Below are 12,652 nucleotides of genomic sequence, written 5' to 3' on the forward strand. Positions count from 1 at the left end.
CAAAGCCTCAGACGACATGTAGCCGGGCGAGGCCGAGAGTGTCGTTGGTGAAAAAAAATCGTTTCCATTGATGCTTCTCCATCCCTGGGGAAAGCCACTCGGAGATTGCACCGCAGTGAGTGGAAATATTAATATCGGGAAGGAGCTAGGTTCGGTCTCTGCAACTGCACTCTGCAAACCATCACCAACAGCCTTTGTCTAAAGAAGGAGCGACACAAAGTGTGTCGACACCGGCAAGAGACACAGTATGGCATAGGCAACTTAACCTTGACCTCTTCTCCCAGCAGAACCTGGTACTCAAGTAGTATGCCCCCTTCTGGCGTATTATTGCACCGGGGCTTGCAACACTGTGACAGATGCAAACATGAGGGGTATTCATGCAGACCAAGTGTTGGGAACAAGCCTCTGGCCATGGTAATTCCATGAGGGTTGAGGCATTACCAACATCCAATCCTTTGATCAACACTAGACACGAGGTTGTTGAGGCACAATCCACGCTGGTACCACCGCACCTCCGCGGAGTCTAGGTAGCTGACGGCATGGACCGCGAGCGCATGTCGTGATACCCCAACCCAACCCGGGCATGAGGTCGCATGATCCCGCTCGACATGTGTATCGGGTAGAATACCAATCCTCCGAGCCTCAAGGCCATTGTTGGGAATCCTTCCAAAGGGCTAGAAGCTTCATGACCCGACGGCTGAAGTTGCTGAACATTGGCGGCTTCTTTGAATGCTCGTACCGTGTCCCGCTAAACAAGTCTATGATTTTTTTTTTTGTCATTTGAGGCATTGCGCTCGTCTTGGATATTATCGGCAAGGTAGAAATGACGGGGTGAGAAGAGACAGTCCGTCTTTGTCAACTCTCAACTCTCTCACAGTTGAAGGTTATGAATGGCCTTCATTGGAAGAAGACGGAAGACATACCAGACGCACCATCACTCCTGCCAAGACCTGCCCGCTTGATGCGTTATGTATCTCAGCTTATCGCGGCTGGCTCCACCAATGCCAAGCCTTCGGCTCTCCCACCTATCCTTGCCTGCCGAACGTCGTCCGCTCCCTGCGCGATGACGGAGCTTGTGGAAGCTCCCTTTGTCTTCATGTCACGGGCCTGTCATTTTGTCAGATTCCGGCCTTTCATCTGCCACCTTCGCCGGAATTCCACCGCATCAGTGCACAGCAGCGAAGTCAGCAAACAGCACCTTTCACTTTGAATAACACATCCTATCGAAGCCACGTTATCGTGGCTGAAACCCTCCTTTAGCCTTGCTTTCTACCATGTGTCGAACTACGTTTCCAAAACGGTCTCGTTCGTTTGCATGCTGTACCTAGGAGTTCTTGACCTTTGTTGAAAGTAACATATACAATTTGCGACACTTTCATATTCCATACTATGCTTCCTAATCTCCGACCATCGCTTGGTGTAGCTTCCACAGTGATCGGGCAACGGACCGGTCTCGCAGCTGTTGTAGGCATCCAGGCAGTCGCTGCTACGTCTAGAGCTTTTCGAACATGCGCATGCCTCAGCGCAGCATTATCTCCGACAGCGGTCACCTCACAAGCCAGCCGAAGCATCATACACGACAACCCAACCTTCCAACAGCCCCGAGCCTACCGGCGATGTGTAGCGAGCCCTACCTTTACACCGACGCCAACACCATGGCGACCGACGACAACCCGCCTACCCCCAATCACCGGCCCTCCTCCATGGGCACAACAACGCCGTTCCGCCTCAGACTGGTGGAACCGCTCCTTTAACGAGCGTGCCGACCCCTACGGTGTCCACCGCCGCTACGCCGACCCGCTCTTCACGAACCAAGACCTCAAGAGGGCCGCACGGCACCAAAACACCAAATATCTTCTGGTCTTCTGCGTCGCGGGAACCGTCATTTTCTACTTCATCAACCTCGAGACGGTGCCCGTTTCGGGCCGTACGCGCTTCAACATCTACTCGCGCAAGCTGGTACTCGAGGCCGGCGAACTTTCCTTCCGCCGCTTACTGTACGATTTGCAAAAGCAAGGCGTCGCCATCCTGCCTGACTGGGACTGGCGCACGCAGCGCGTGAAGCGGGTGATGGCGAAGCTGATTCCCTTTAGCGGCATGAAAGACGAAAAATGGGAGATTTTCGTGATTGATGATCCGCACAAGGCCAACGCGTTCGTTTTGCCCGGGGGGAAGGTGTTTGTTTTCAGCGGGATATTGAACCTAGCTAGGACAGACTCGCAGTTGGCGACGGTGCTCGGTCACGAGATTGCGCATAACGTCGCCGACCATGTTGGCGAGCGCATGTCGCAAACCCTGGGCCTGAATATCTTGCTTTATAGTTTGGTGGTGCTCTGCGGCGCTTTGGGACTTGGGGCCATCATCGCCCAGTTTGCGGGCGCGTGGGCGCTCGACACTGCGATCTCGAACCCGATGAGCCGCAAGCAGGAGAGCGAGGCGGATTATATCGGCTTGATGATGATGGCGGAGGCATGCTATGATCCGCGGGAGGCGGTAACGTTTTGGGAGAAGATGGATAGGATGTCAAAAGGAGAAGTGCCCGAGTGGATGAGCACGCATCCTTCGGTAAGTTTGAGCTCCACTTGCTCGTGTCGGTTCATTGATTGTTGAGAATGGTACTGACACTGTCGGCACAGCACTCGAACAGAATCGAAAAGATTCTAGAGTGGTTGCCAGAAGCCCTGGAAAAGAGAGAGAGGAGTGATTGCCGTACTACTTCCTCGTTTGCGGACCTCTTCAGGCAGGCGTTGTTGAATGGTGCCATAGAAATTCGCCAATATTAGACTCGCTTCAGAGACTCTATCTACTTCTGGATAACGGCGTGATCGCATAAACAAGGGTACCAATGGGCGGAAGTGATATCATAGGCAGCGAGGCGTTTGATCTTTCTTTTTGGGAATATCATGGATTATTGGGCATACAACACTTTGGAGAGTACAATAAGGTTGAGGAGATATTAGACCACAGCATTTTTGTACAAATGAAATTCCTACGGCGGGAGGCCAGTAACAAGTCTCAGGTGGCGACATCCCAGTTTCTTTCACACATAGAAACTATCCGCCGCCCACCAGGATATTCCATGCCCATACCTAGTAACTGGCTTAGCCTCTGATTAGTCTCGGTATCTGGTATTTGAATCTGAATGCAACGCATCTTCGGGGTATCTTCGCTCAAAACACAATTAACACCTTTGTCCGGTTCCCTAACCATAATTCCCTCTGCTTCCCCTTTCATGCTTCGTCAAGGTTACTCAGATTCCACGATCAGAGTGTCATCCTCATTCAAAGGCTCTTACCAGGGACCGAATCCTACTCCAGGAAGCAAAGCAATGCCACCACACTTCTTTTCGTCCTAACCTCTCTTCTTCCCGAACAACGGTAACCACCCCGTGGTAAGACTCTTCCACAATCCACCCACCTTACTCTTCGTCGCCGTACTCGCCACCTCCGAATCCCTCTTTAACAAACTCTCGCTCCCACCCCTTTCAATCTCACCCTTCTTCTCCTTATACTCTTTCCTATTTCTCACCGCCTCCCTAGCCACCTGCTCAAAAACCGCATCAACATTCTCCCCCGTTACACCCGCCGACGTCTCAAACCACGACTCACCCAGTGTCAGCTTCTTGGCGGCTTCCTTCCCTTCCTTTGTTGACACCTTCCTCTCTCCAATTTCACTGAGTCCGAGTCCGAGTCCGCTCAGTGAACCAGCAGCGGCAGCGGCAGTAGCAGCAATAGCAGCGCCGCCCAGGATATCCACGTCGTTCTTGTTTCCCACCATCACCATGGCGAATTCTCTGACCACGTTTCTGGTTGTCTTTTTGAGGTGGAGATAATGCGCCTTGGATCCTCGGCCGATCGGTTTGTTAAAGGGCACCAAGTTCTCGCTGAACTGTGGGAGGGAGGCAAAGTGCTCACAGATGGCGGAGGCGATGGATACGGCATGTTGTAGGGAGGATGGATCGGTAACGGAGTAGACGATGAGGGCGCCATCGTACTCGGTGAGAGTGCGTGTCCATAGATGCGGGTGCGTGGTGCGCGTGGTGGTAGACCAGGGGTGGGGGAGCTCGAGGGTGTGGAGGGTGTAGACCGTTGAGTTTTCGCCGCTGGAAGAGCTATCTGAGGGGAGGGGAAGGAGGAATCGGTTGGGTTTTGAGGTGGAGGGGTGGCGATGAGTTTTGGAGAACTGGAAGAAACTTGCGTTAGAAGCTGCTTGTGCAAGAGGTGGGGAAGATCATGATTCTATACTCGGAATCGTTGTCGCCGTTGATCTTGTCGGTGCCCGAATGTGTTTGCCATCAAACGAACAAATAGTGATCGAGAAGGGGAGGGGTTAGCGCATTCCTGCTTACCTTCTGAACGAGTGTCGTCTTTCCTACTCCCTCTGCGCCGAGAATGAGGATCTTGATTTCCTCTTGTTTGGGTTCTTGTGACGATGTCGAATTGTGCGGATCGAGGTTGGAGAGCGCATCATTTGCGCCACTATCGGAAAGTCGCTTGTATTCTTCCGAGGGCGAATCCTTCCATCGCAGGACGGCTTTTAGGTACTGGAGCTCATCCTCAGTCCAGGCAAGGAGGGAGTTCACCATCTTGGCGACTGTCGCGAGTAGCGGTGGTGCTCGATCAACTGGTGCGGGGGTTGCGCCGGGAGAAGGATCCTGCCCTGCTCCGGGGCAGAAAATAGTTGCTTGCTTGTTGACCGCAAAAGGATTGGCGGTCAGTGTTTGGAGCGAAAGTTTGCGAAAAAGTGAAACGAAGGTCAAGGGTTTGTGGCTGCCCCTTCTTTGACAGAAGCGAAAAAAAAGCGTGTTTCAAGACCTTCCATCCGATCTGAGGGCAGAGTGAAGGTAAAGTTCTGGGCACAGACGTCCTCTAGGACGGACTTTGGGTGACTTCTGATATTTTTGGGCCAACTTTCCAGTATAGCCGGTTGCCTTGAAGGAATCTTTTGCCCATATCAAGGTGACTGTTTGCTTAACACTTCGCTGGTCCTCGCCGTCGTAGTCGATGCTACGCCCGCGGCATCTCAACCAGCTCAAGAACGTAGGCACTTTCGGAGCGTTCGAGCTGTCGATACCGGCGAGGCGTTTTGTGGATCGGAAAGGAAGAAATATTCTGATTGACGGGTTCCCTTGGCGACCGACCCCTCGGGAATCCGTTGTTTCTATACCGTGATTTTACGACTTCCTCGGCGACTGCCAACATCACCTCCTTCTGAAGGTGTGGCAAAACGTAGAGGTGGTATGCTCGATGTTGGTTTCGATCTCGATTGTGCGCCATCTCAATTAGTCACGATTTGGTAGCTTTGGATGACCCGAGGTCGACGTCACCTGGCTATCTGAAATACAATATTTCAACTCATCGATGGTGAAGACGGATATAGACAGGTAGGTACATGGCCCCAAATGATCGCCTCATGCCTGACATTGCTGATCTCGGTAGATGAAGAAAGTTTCTTCGACAGACGGAAGAACAAGAACCTGGCTGGGAGGAGCACGCAGGTCTTCCTCGATCACATGGTATCTGTACTTTAGACGATCATTGGACAATGAATGATCAATAAGCATCAGTCACAAAACGAGCTGGGAAGGAGCATGTGTAGATGTGTATCACGATATGGATATATTGCTATCTGGAAGGAAGGAGCCATCATTTGCATCAATATCATCTCTTTGGTGGGTGGAAGGAACTCGCGCCTCTTGCCGCTATCCGCGGAGACGTGTTCCGTTATTCATGTCGGGTACTACTGTACTCTTTCCAGCCGCGAACTTGATCAAATTTTTCCCATGACAGGTCTTTGGTCTCTCCGGTTTTGAGTTAATTCGCAGCTATGTTGCTCCTTGACACCTAACGGAGCAGTTTCCTCCACGCTCCGTAAACCAACATGAGGAATGACTCAATTCGTAGATGTATCTTCCTTGATCAATCCAAAAGGTAGTAGCGGTCGGAAGTATTATCTTAATTGTTCTAGGAATTCGATACGGCGAGTAACCGCTACCATCATCTCGGTAATGAAATCCAAGCGCTCTTCTACTTCCATAGCCTCCTGAAGTATACGCGCCGTCTCAGTGACCCAATTTGATGGGTGCAAGTGATCTGGCAAAGCTAACAAGCCACGAAGAGTGTCTCGGAGGGCCTGTAAAGTCGTTCTCATTTGTATGTGCTAAAGATTCGTGAGTGTTAGTCCAGTGCTGCCGTTGAAAGAGGGTCCTGCAAATGGATGACTTACTTCTGCACTCAACACTAAGAGAAGGTCATAATAACCTCTATGGAGGGCAATAATGGCCACGTTCAATGGTCCAAGGCTGGGAGTCGGCATTTTCCCTGTGTTCTGTTTGTGAAAGAGGTGAGCTTTTAACTGGGAACTCATTTGGCCTCTTGCATACCTCTACTTTGGATGGGAACCCACACGATGTAAAATCTTCACTCTTCTTTTTGGAAGGCTGCGTCGTGAAACAACTGGTGTTGTTGATACAAATCAAGTCGATCTATCCTGGCGGAATCCGGGGGTGAACACTTGGGGAGAGGGCTAGGTGTTCAGATATATACGCCTCTAGAGAAGAAATCTGGGTCCCTATCGGACATCCGGGATAAAATTAAAAAGCCCATATATTCTACATATATCTTGCATTGCGCTTGCATGGAGGTTAAACCCCTCTTGAGGCAAAGGATAAAGTTGGCTGATGCTGAGAGCTCTTGAACGACAAGGCACTCTGGTGGACACTCCGCAATGATTTCTCAGGCGATTATGTAGCTGACGGCAAATAACAAAGGCACAAAATTCAAGTTTGAGATGCAAGTGATGCAATTGTAAGTTTAACAGTTGGCATCTGTAGACACTCGTCATCACAGAACCCTAGAGCTGCCACCTGTGCGGCGCTGTCTAGTCCACACACGAGCCTGGGGTAAGTATCAGGCTCCGCGTTTGGTTATTATAATAACACATTTTTTTTTTCCCGCTCTACGTGATCAAGCGGTATGTGAGCCAGAAAACCTTGCTCGGTGCGCGGTACTGGTGGAACAAGTTTCGTAGGTCTGCATACATGTTCAGTTGGAACGTTGACCTGGGCAACCGACCTTTTTCATTTTTCTACCATTGTACCCCTTTTCTTGCCCCTTCTCACGCTTGATGACATCGCAGAGGTTCCTTCTCTACCCTTGTTCCATAGATCGCAGGGCGTTGTTGTCGTATAACTGTCTTTGCCCTTTTTCTTCTGGAATTTTATTTTATTTTTTTATTTTTTTTTTCAATTTTTTTTTTCATGTCTGATTTGAGAACATACCCAAGGCACAAAGAACGGCAATTGACAGCTAGGTAGTAATATTTCCGGTCTGCGCAGTTAGGCAGTATGTGTCATTGAAGCTTATGCTAACATCGAAGGTCGGTTGGTCAAAGACCTGCAGAAGAAGCGTGAGCTGCTGCCCCTAAGTAGGAACCTAAAGATCACTACTAATATATCGATCATAAGTGACCCTATGGAGCAAGGCAAGCAGCTTGGCATGGAAGCTGACACTGTGGTAAGATAAACGACACTGCATCAGTCATGGATGCAAATCGATAACATCAAGACACGAGAAAAATGGTGGTCAGTGCTCCAGGCTTCGTAGTATCAGCTATCCACTCATATTACAATGGATACCGTCTGTACCTGAATGTAGCGATGCATCTCCAAATATTGGTGGCACAAGCTGCAAGGTTGAAGCTGAACAAGGACACTCACCTCCCACACCTCCGCCAAGAAATACTTGAAATAAGCCGCGATGCGACGCTGATGAAAACCCCCCCCCCCACAGTCCCCAACAAGCTGTCTGGGGCCCTGTTAAGCGCATCTTGTGCCGGGGAGGGGGGTTGAGGCGTCAGCCCTTCCCAAAAATGGCCCCATGGCCCAAACCGCCCAGTTCAGAATGGAAGACTCCGTCCCTCGTCTCTGGCTTTTCGGTCGTCGCGATGGAAACCGAAGGGTCAGGTGTGATGTTGGACTTCGCGCCTTCCCCCCTCATTGGGATATTGGGGCTGGCTGGAAGGCTAGTCAGAGTCTCCTTCTTTAACGTTGCTCTTTCTCTACTTTTGATCATATGGACTGACTCAACTTTTTCCCCCTATTTTTTCTTACCCCAACCGTTCATGATACTGTTTTCGAGCCAGGGCAGAACTTCGGGAGCCTAGAGAAGCAGTTGATGGTTTCTCTCGACCAATTACACCAAGGGCAAGCTCAGTTGTTGTCTCGCTACCTACGGAGAGACGACAGCCCATCGACAGTCTTCAGCTGCCGCCCGGGATCAAGCCAAGCAACTGCAGTCGCCTCTCAGCTCGTTGGCTTGGGTCTCATCCATTCATTTCTATAGGTAGTCAGGGGATCTCAAAGTCAATAACCACTCATTTTCTTTCCTAATCCTCCTTTCGTTCATCTCCTCAAATTTTCCGAATCCTCTCGGGTCGGGATCTTTGCCCTTGACGTCGCGATCTATAGCACACTGGACATTAGAATTATTAGCCGCCGATGGATTACCTATACGCGCCGCATCCACTGGCGCGGCCGCCGCTGCACTCTGCGCCTTCGACAGGCTCCTTCAGCCGAATATCGACTGTCTCGGACCTCACAGAGTTCGACAACGTTCAACCACGCCCGTCGCTGGTCTCTCTTCAGTCAGATTACGACAATGGTGGATCGAATCATCAAGGTTATGACGCCAAAAGAGAAAGCGGACATGTCTACACGGGAGCCCAGACCGGCTGGTCTGCGCTAGTAAACTTGCCAAGTTTAGGAGGGGGAGGCGCCAGAAATAGCAGCTACGAGCCAGTGCAGGGGCAGTTCTCGGAACACTCATCACTAACCCAACATCAAACTCCACCATTCGAGCGCACCAGACATAGCCAAGGCCGCTCTTTTGCCGTCCGCGCTGCTCATCTGAACCGACGGCATGATGCGATTCCGGAAGAGGATGGCATCGATCTCGGCCTCATCCAGTCCGCCGCGCCCCTAGGCGGCAGCCCGGCTCCAGCTCCAGTCCCCTACCTACGCGTGGAGCCTGTCTTCGATGTCAGTGCAGCCTTGGGTCCGTCGACTGACGCGGACGACAAGTTCATCAGGTCTCTACAAGAACAGGAAGCCCGGGGCAAACTCACTGGTGGCTTGGGTGCTGGAATTCGCACAGATGCCGTCGTGACCGAATCGGCTCTGCTGGCTACAAGTCCCATCTCTGACCGAGGCTCCTCTATGCGACGCTCGTTCACGCGAGCTGCTGCACGTCTAAGCCGGCATGACACCGTCAAGCAGTTGGCGCAGCAGGAGGCAAACAAAAGAGGGAAAGTGATCGAGGTGGTGATGGACGACGATGTTGTTAGCAATTTGGGAAAGTATGACTTGAGCGTCGTGGCTGGACCAAACGGGGGATCAAAGAGTCCGTATGGGCAAATGCGGCAGACGACGTTTCCTACGATGAAGAGGACGGAAAAGCATGTGTTCTACCCCACGCCTGACTGGAAGCCCTTCTCCATGAGATGGCCATATCTGGTGTCCCTCATTATTGTTTCCATCGTGGCGGCCGGCGGCGTGGAAGTCCTTTACCAAAGATCAGCCAAGCAGCCATTGGTGGTCTTCAAGTCACCCACCGATATTACACCCACGGCGTATTTCTGCGTAAAATTCCTGCCGACGCTCATTGCCGTCACGTATGGTGTGCTTTGGCAGATCACCAACTTCCAAGTGATGCGCCTAGAGGCTTTCTATCAGCTCTCAAAGGAGGACGGTTCCCTCGCAGCAGAGTCCATCAACGTGGACTACTTCAGCTTCTTCAACCTCTTCCGACCTATTCGTGCCCTTCATTACAAACACTATGCGGTAGCGGTTTCTACCATAGCGAGTCTTCTCGCCAATGCGCTGGTTCCGACCCTCTGCTCCGCCTGCATCGTCCTCTCACCCGACCGCGACACTCGCCTCCGGAACCCAAACGACGAGAAGCGCATTTCCATCCACGCCGTCTGGCCACGCATCCTCACCCTCACACTCGTCACAATTGCCGTATTTGGCTGCGTTCTCTTCTACCAACTCCAAAGCCGTCGTTCCGGCCTCCTCGCCGACATCAAGGGCATCGCCGGTCTCGCTTCCATGGCCACCGTCAGTCATATCCTCATGGACTTCAAAGACATGGACGTGGCCACGCACAAGGACATCCACAACAAGCTTAAGAACCACCGCTACGTTCTGCGCAACTCAGCCCTTGCGCCCGCCGACGAAGTCTACAATAAACCGCTGTCGAAAAAGGAACAAGACCGCGAGCGCTACACAGGCAGCCACCTCGACGAGAACCCGCACCCGCTCTCCCTGCGTGCTGCGGGCGCCATCCCTTTTATCACCTTCATCACCCTCTTCTCCGTCCTGATCCCCTGCGTTCTCTTCACTCCCGCCAATGTCCTGGCCGACCGCGCGCCCTGGGTGATCACTGCCCTAGCCGTCTGCCTCAAGCTCAGCTGGGGCGCCATGGAAAATGACGTGCGCATGATGGAGCCGTACTACATCCTCTCTACAAAGCGGCACGCGCCTCCTAAGACACTGACGCTCGACTACAGGTCCATGCCCTTCGGCGGGTGGGTCGCGCTTAATGGGGCCATGAACGGACACTGGCTAGTGAGCTTCGTCGGGTTTGGTAGCGTTATGGCGGAGTTTTTGACGGTGTTGGCTACGAGCTTGGCAAGCGTCGAGGGGAGGGTGTTTGTAAAGGCCACGAAGGAAGCGTTGTTGGCTGAGTTCATCGAGGCTGGGGACGACGAGAATGGTACAAACTCAATCAACGCGTGGCAGGAAACGCCGCTTTCCTTTTGGATCTCACTGTGTTTGGCGGACTTTGTTCTGCTTTACATGGGAGTGATGGCAACTATTGTGTTCGTCCGGCGGCGCCGTGTGTTCTTGCCGCGGCAGCCGAACACCATTGCGAGTGTGTTGGCATATATCCACCAAAGCAAAATGTTGTACGATTTTGTGGGGACAAATAAGCTGAGTAATGCCGAAATGGTGAGGAAGCTGGAGGACCATGTGGGCAAGACTTATGGGCTGGGATGGTTCCAGGGACGAGATGGGCAAATTCATTGTGGTGTGGATGAAGAGGAGTTGTTGACGGGGTATAGGAGGGGGATGGATTATTCGAAGGCCACAAAGCCGTGGGCGGAGGGAGTGGAGTGGTTGTAATTCATTTTGGTGTTTGGGCTTTGGCCTTTCAGCGGCAATTGAATAGTGAGACTGTTATGATGATAACGGTGATGATGCGTCTTGGGTTCATAAGGGGCTTTTTGGACATACATTCCTGATATTAATAACATTGGGTATACAGACATTCCGTACTACCCTCTAGAAATCCCATCACGAGGCCGAAGTACCTCCCGCTCGTGTCAAGACCCCTTGATCGAGGAGAGCTGATCCTTCTCACACTAAGTCGGTGGAGAATCTCTTTATGTCATCTGAATTTCGACCTTTTGAGTCGAGGCATAGGTTCTCATGGGCCTTGAAAAAAGGGAATGTCTCGTTGATATCGTCCCTCGACTATTGACTATGAACCCTGGCGGTTCAGCAGATTCACTTCGTCGGATATTGCCTGCTGCAGGTGTCTTGCTTCTCTGGACATACGTTTGTCAAGCAACTAGTAGGCCAGGCTGGGCTATTGAAAGAGAGCTTGAGGAATATGTTGGTGTGAAGTTGTCAGTCAGTAAAAACTAGAACACAGTTGGTTAGATGTCACCGGCCGGTGCACGATACGCTATGAAGTCTACGACAATCACACATACCACCGCAGACCAGAAGAATAATTTGATAAGTAATAAAAGAGACCTTTTTTCATCGCTCGTCGCCGACATCCGACACCTACTTCTACTCAAGGATACCAGCCGCTTGATTCCTACGCTGCTGCCATGTGTGCGCGTCTCTCTTGTCTGAAAAGGATGGAGGATGGGTTGCAATGACAACCCCCCAAGTACCTAAAATCGCAGCCCAAATCAGGCACAAGAGGGAAGTGAGCAAGGGTATGGGTTGGATTTTGGAATGAAGGAGTAACTTCAATCGAAGCCGTGTATGAGAGTTGCCATGAACAGGGCAGTGGCCAATGGCCAATGAATCAAACACGCGGTGCATACTCCCCCTTTTGTAGCCAGACGCTCTACCATTGAATCAACGGCCTTTACTGCAGACAGGGTTCAGATTGTTGTTCGTTTATGGCCGACGACTTCATTCAAACCTTGAATATGGATTGTGCTGGGTTGCCGCTTAAATGGACTGGAATTTCTCGGTCATATAAAAAAAAAACATGGGACGTGAAGTCTCTCGTCGCAAATCAACAAATCGTAGTAACAAGACACAAAAAGGATACGAACGTACCTTGCATGTGCATTTCCCCATCGTTTAGTTCCAATGTGATAAAGATGCATTAACAGTATCCGCGTCGCAATGGCAACGGATCAATACAATGTACGATAGAGGAAAAAAAGGAAAGGGAAACAAAAAAAAAAAAAAAAATATCGCCAAGGGTGGTCCGATCTCCGGCAGCGCTATTCCAAGGCCAGTGCTTAGTAGCGCCCTCGTCAACGAATCAAGACGCGCATGAGGGAGCAAGCCTCAGGGACCCCCAGACGGAGCGTTAACGGCTTTTCCAAACACGGAAGCTCCCTT

At 51.4% G+C, this 12,652-nt stretch overlaps 4 protein-coding genes across 4 annotated transcripts; 2 read left to right on the forward strand and 2 right to left on the reverse strand.

Annotated features, from left to right (window-relative positions):
* Positions 1-1,087: 1,087 nt before the first annotated feature.
* NCU01041 (mitochondrial metalloendopeptidase OMA1) lies at positions 1,088-4,024 on the forward strand. Its single transcript, XM_956560.3, has 3 exons — positions 1,088-2,565; positions 2,637-3,391; positions 3,540-4,024. Exons 1-2 carry the CDS (start codon positions 1,390-1,392, stop codon positions 2,781-2,783), a joined length of 1,323 nt encoding a protein of 440 aa, XP_961653.3. The 5' UTR covers positions 1,088-1,389; the 3' UTR covers positions 2,784-3,391; positions 3,540-4,024.
* NCU01042 (hypothetical protein) lies at positions 3,352-4,585 on the reverse strand (the record flags this gene model as incomplete). The annotated part of the gene is made up of 2 exons (XM_956561.3): positions 3,352-4,182; positions 4,349-4,585. 2 exons carry the CDS (start codon positions 4,583-4,585, stop codon positions 3,352-3,354), a joined length of 1,068 nt encoding a protein of 355 aa, XP_961654.3.
* A 1,045-nt stretch (positions 4,586-5,630) lies between these two features.
* On the reverse strand, positions 5,631-6,518 carry NCU01043 (hypothetical protein). Its single transcript, XM_956562.2, has 3 exons — positions 6,406-6,518; positions 6,226-6,327; positions 5,631-6,159 (listed from the first exon to the last, which is right to left on the reverse strand). Exons 2-3 carry the CDS (start codon positions 6,313-6,315, stop codon positions 5,950-5,952), a joined length of 300 nt encoding a protein of 99 aa, XP_961655.2. The 5' UTR covers positions 6,316-6,327; positions 6,406-6,518; the 3' UTR covers positions 5,631-5,949.
* A 1,186-nt stretch (positions 6,519-7,704) lies between these two features.
* Positions 7,705-11,393, forward strand: sp (spray). Its single transcript, XM_956563.3, has one exon. It carries the CDS (start codon positions 8,498-8,500, stop codon positions 11,180-11,182), a length of 2,685 nt encoding a protein of 894 aa, XP_961656.2. The 5' UTR covers positions 7,705-8,497; the 3' UTR covers positions 11,183-11,393.
* The last annotated feature ends 1,259 nt before the right edge of the window (positions 11,394-12,652 follow it).

This window comes from Neurospora crassa, linkage group V (assembly GCF_000182925.2).
Source record: "Neurospora crassa OR74A linkage group V, whole genome shotgun sequence".
Taxonomy (NCBI): domain Eukaryota; kingdom Fungi; phylum Ascomycota; class Sordariomycetes; order Sordariales; family Sordariaceae; genus Neurospora; species Neurospora crassa.

Excerpts from the sequence above, each read along its gene's own strand:
- NCU01041 (XM_956560.3), top strand. The coding sequence starts at position 1,390 with ATGCTTCCTAATCTCCGACCATCGCTTGGTGTAGCTTCCACAGTGATC. Across the intron at positions 2,566-2,636 it reads GGATGAGCACGCATCCTTCG|CACTCGAACAGAATCGAAAA; the intron begins GTAAGTTTGAGC and ends CTGTCGGCACAG.
- NCU01043 (XM_956562.2), bottom strand. The coding sequence starts at position 6,315 with ATGCCGACTCCCAGCCTTGGACCATTGAACGTGGCCATTATTGCCCTC. Across the intron at positions 6,160-6,225 it reads TCTTAGTGTTGAGTGCAGAA|CACATACAAATGAGAACGAC; the intron begins GTAAGTCATCCA and ends ACGAATCTTTAG.
- sp (XM_956563.3), top strand. The coding sequence starts at position 8,498 with ATGGATTACCTATACGCGCCGCATCCACTGGCGCGGCCGCCGCTGCAC.